The sequence below is a fragment of the Cajanus cajan genome, chromosome 7 (genome assembly GCF_000230855.2).
Source record: "Cajanus cajan strain Asha chromosome 7, NIPB_CcT2T_4, whole genome shotgun sequence".
Lineage (NCBI taxonomy): Eukaryota > Viridiplantae > Streptophyta > Magnoliopsida > Fabales > Fabaceae > Cajanus > Cajanus cajan.
The window spans coordinates 10666081-10670099 of NC_138523.1; the positions used below are offsets into that span (position 1 = coordinate 10666081).

At 29.2% G+C, this 4019-nt stretch overlaps 1 protein-coding gene across 1 annotated transcript; it reads right to left on the reverse strand.

The window, feature by feature from the left end:
- On the reverse strand, positions 1-3604 carry LOC109818770 (carbonic anhydrase Nec1). Its single transcript, XM_020384298.3, has 7 exons — positions 2958-3604; positions 2649-2866; positions 1203-1309; positions 790-895; positions 518-682; positions 354-407; positions 1-251 (listed from the first exon to the last, which is right to left on the reverse strand). Exons 1-7 carry the CDS (start codon positions 3052-3054, stop codon positions 159-161), a joined length of 840 nt encoding a protein of 279 aa, XP_020239887.1. The 5' UTR covers positions 3055-3604; the 3' UTR covers positions 1-158.
- Between the last annotated feature and the right edge of the window lie 415 nt (positions 3605-4019).

Consider the following 4019-nt stretch of genomic DNA (forward strand, 5'->3'; position numbering starts at 1 on the left):
TAAAAAACAGCCAAATAGTGTGATTTTCTTATGAGTAAGAGTCATTGAGTAATTTCCAAGCATATATGAGCCACCAAGCTACTAATATTTCTATCATATGACAACAATATGGGAGCTCTCAGCTCTAAACATCATCATGCTTTGTGTCGCATAAGCATTTAATATTTTGGCTTTGCTCTGCGTTTGTATCGAAAGTATATTATATCTCGATTGTTACGTGCCTGTCTTGGCCTTGCATTCCTCTCTGCATGCTGCAAAGTGCTTGTGTGAGAGAAAAAATGTCCCTACTGTAACTCAATTATCTACTATCATAAAATTACTATCTGGACTCATATATTGAATAATAAACTTACGTCATGCACTGCCTCCCTCAAAAGCCTCACTTGCTCTTTCGAAACTGTTCTTATCTGAATAGGATACATAGTTCGAAATTCCAAATCAAATGTAGACATTATAAAGACCAAAGCAATTCAAATCTTTTTTAAATCAAATAGTAGATGGTATTAGTAATTTGTACCTTTCTATCAATGTTCCATATGACACCTTCAGTGCAAGGAGGAGTGGTGAGTGAGCCAATGTATCTGTAATACATTTTGCCTCGTGTCTGTACATGTGAGGGATTTGTCTCTCCAATTTCTCTTTCTTCTACTTCATCAACTAAGTGCTTTATGTCTTTCTCCAACTGAATTAATTTAAAGATATATATACCTTATATTAGGACTTGTACGTGAAAACCAGAAAATACTATTAAATTGGAAGAGTTTTGGATCGGAGTAATTAATTACTGACCTGATAGAGAAAACGATCACGGCGATGACCAATCTTATAGAAAGCACCAACCACAAAAATCTTGTTATCTGGACTTACATGCAACATGTGCATCTCTAAGTCATACCTATTGTATCAAGAAAAAGAAAAAAAATGAAGGCATACTTCACATTATTAACCCTCCTCTTGTTCCAATTCTGATACTATATATCCAATTCAATTATTCCATTATTTTATAAATTTAATTAATTGGTGAACCATTATATGAATATGACTAACATGTCTCACCAGTTTCATATGTGTGCTTAGTTTTTTAAACATTGTACTTGATGTGTCCCTTAATAAATAAAAGTATAAATTGTGAAATATACTTTATATATTTTTTTAAAAAAAAAGTTCTTAAATTTTTTAGCTAGAAAGAAGCAAAGACAGACTTCCTTCCATTGATGGAATGTTCAGAAGGAGAGTGCCAATGACATTGTTTCAGAAAGAATTCAGTTCCATTGACGCGTATTGAGCCAGCATCACCCTTCCAATATACCTGCAACACAAACACAATGATCATATGATTATGCATCATGTTATATATTCAATACTCATAAAGGCATTGGTTGTTGTCATGTTGCGTTCAAATTAATTAGAACCATATTTATCTATATATATCATTAACAGATATTGCGGCGACAAGCACGATTTTAACATAAACACCAGATTTATCGATCATACCTTTGTGAGAGCATCAGACACGTACACAGCCAAATTAAAGTCAAACATTTGGTAATTGATGGATCGTAATATAATACAGCTAGTAGGGAAATGGTATTATATCCTCAGCAAAATAAATAATAAAAAAATCCATTTCCTTTTAAAGAAGATATGAAATTAGGCATGATGATGTTTTCAATGGTTAGATTTCAAGAATTCCGTATCAAAGCTTGGATTAAGAAAATAAACGGGGAATAGTTGCATAATATGTTTTTATAATCCAGAGAAATTCTATCCTTATATATTTTATTTTTAAAAAAATAATATTTAGTGTTTTAGAATAATTTGATTATATTTTTATTTAAATATATATTTTCTTAAAATTCTTAATATATACAAATATATATAATATTATATGAAACCTTTAGATTTGTTAAATATATTTTTTTTTCTAGATTATGAGTTAAGATAAATTAAGAATTTTCATATTTGTATGTAAATTTTGAGAAATAAATTAAATAAAAACTTTTCAAAATCTTCATCTACTTTAGCAAATAAAATCTTATTATGTTTTTCTCAAAAGTTATTTTAATTTTTACAAAATAACTTAAAATATTTAGACTAGTATTTGGTGAATTAGATTATTTATTTGTCAATAACACATCACTTAGTGTAGAGAAAAGAAAAGAAAAGAAAAGAAAAAAGTAAAAAGGAAAAAAAATCACAATTTAAGTATTTTTTTTTATTGATTTTAAAAATTGACCGTACCAAAACATATTAATTTAAAAGAGTACTACGGTAACTCTCTTATATATATTATTCAAGATCGAAAGGTTCAATTATCTATGTATGAAATGAAATATCTACATCATCTATCACAGTTAATTGAATTTGTTAAACATGTTGATAAAAGATTGATTATCTGATAATTGTATGAATAGAGATAACTTATTGCAAGAAACAAAACTCACATAAGTGATTTTTAAGTCTAAAAAAAAAAAAAAAAAAAAACTTCATCTCTAACTATCGTTGATATTTTCTGTCAAATTTGAGAATAATCTTTGACATTTATCGAATAGGGACTACCCTCAAAATTGAGAGTATGAATAAGAAGCAAACATGAGAAATGTATAGTACAGATGATAATATATAATTAATAAAGAGAAGGAGCTCACGGCAATATCATGGCCTCTATTGATGATAGTGGCATTAGAAGATTTGTAATCGGTGTGGAGTTGGTGACAGTAAGGGATAATTTTGACTCTGGCACATGACAAGTCTATGGGAGATTGCATCTTTCCATTTTTGCAAGTTGCCCATTCTTCTTTTAATTCTCCCCATTGACGAGGACCCTTTTCACTTCCTTCAATGTAATCAAACTCTCTCTCGTCCTCTGCACAGTTACAATTCATACATAATTAAAAAAAAAAAAAAAACTTGGTAAAAAATAATTAAGTTTTCGGCCAGAAATTAAATTAAATTACCAACTTCTTGAGCCCTTGTTGATGCTGGATGTAACAAGATAATCAAAAGCACGAACAAATGTGGAATGGTGTAAGTGTTGTCTCTTCGAAGCTTCATGCTGTTTGGTAACAATTCAATGACTGATCAGGCACTGGATTATGAGTTTGTTTGGGTTTATATATATACAACGCTATAGGGTTAGTTGCTTTGATATAAAATTCAATGTATGGAGGCTTGGTTCAAATTATATTATCTTAATAAAAATACTTATCTACTAACGACAAATGAAAGTATAATTGTATCTGTACAAATGGTGCTGAAGTATGTTTCATATTCTTTGAAGAGGAAAAGTCAACGAGTACGGAAAGAGATTGATTATCAATGCAGAGAGAAAACAAACGAGGTTGATAACTTGATAATTATTAAAAGTTGAAGCAATGTTAATTAATTAATTGATTCTTAACGTAACGAGGTTCTCTATCAATATAATCAGTACAGATTTGCACGGAAAAGAGACAAAAGACTCTTACATAAAATTAATTTTCCTATTTTTTAAAAAAGATACAAACATGTATCATCACATTTAAAAAATAAAAAATAAAAACGATTCTCAAAAGAAGAAAAAAAATGTTAAATGCCCGTATTTGCAAGAAAATTACGAAAATGACATAAGGTAGGAAAAAAGTATATTACAATTTAGCACCCTGACTCTCCTCTACAAGTTATGATCATAGACAACAACAATTAATAGTAATTACTTAAAACAAAGATACAATTGATAGTTATGTAACTTATTCGGTATTTATGTGTAAATTGTAATGATTATTTTTCTTTGTTTTTCTTATTTCGAGTGTTGTTAATCTCTTTTTGGTATAAGTTTATTAAGTTTACAATTCATTGTAACTTTTAGAAATCTTGGCTTCAATCTCACAAATGGAATCCTTTTTGTAGAGATGTTGGAGATGAAGAAAGTTACAAGCATTAACGCATAAGAACCAATTAAAAAAGTGAGAGTTGAAATCAAATTTTAGCTCAGTAAGCCAACTTAGTCGTTGAACTAGAGTTGCAAACTGGGGAAGTTA

Excerpts from the sequence above, each read along its gene's own strand:
- LOC109818770 (XM_020384298.3), bottom strand. The coding sequence starts at position 3,054 with ATGAAGCTTCGAAGAGACAACACTTACACCATTCCACATTTGTTCGTG. Across the intron at positions 2,867-2,957 it reads AACAAGGGCTCAAGAAGTTG|AGGACGAGAGAGAGTTTGAT; the intron begins GTAATTTAATTT and ends GTAACTGTGCAG. Across the intron at positions 252-353 it reads TGAGGGAGGCAGTGCATGAC|CATGCAGAGAGGAATGCAAG; the intron begins GTAAGTTTATTA and ends AGCACTTTGCAG.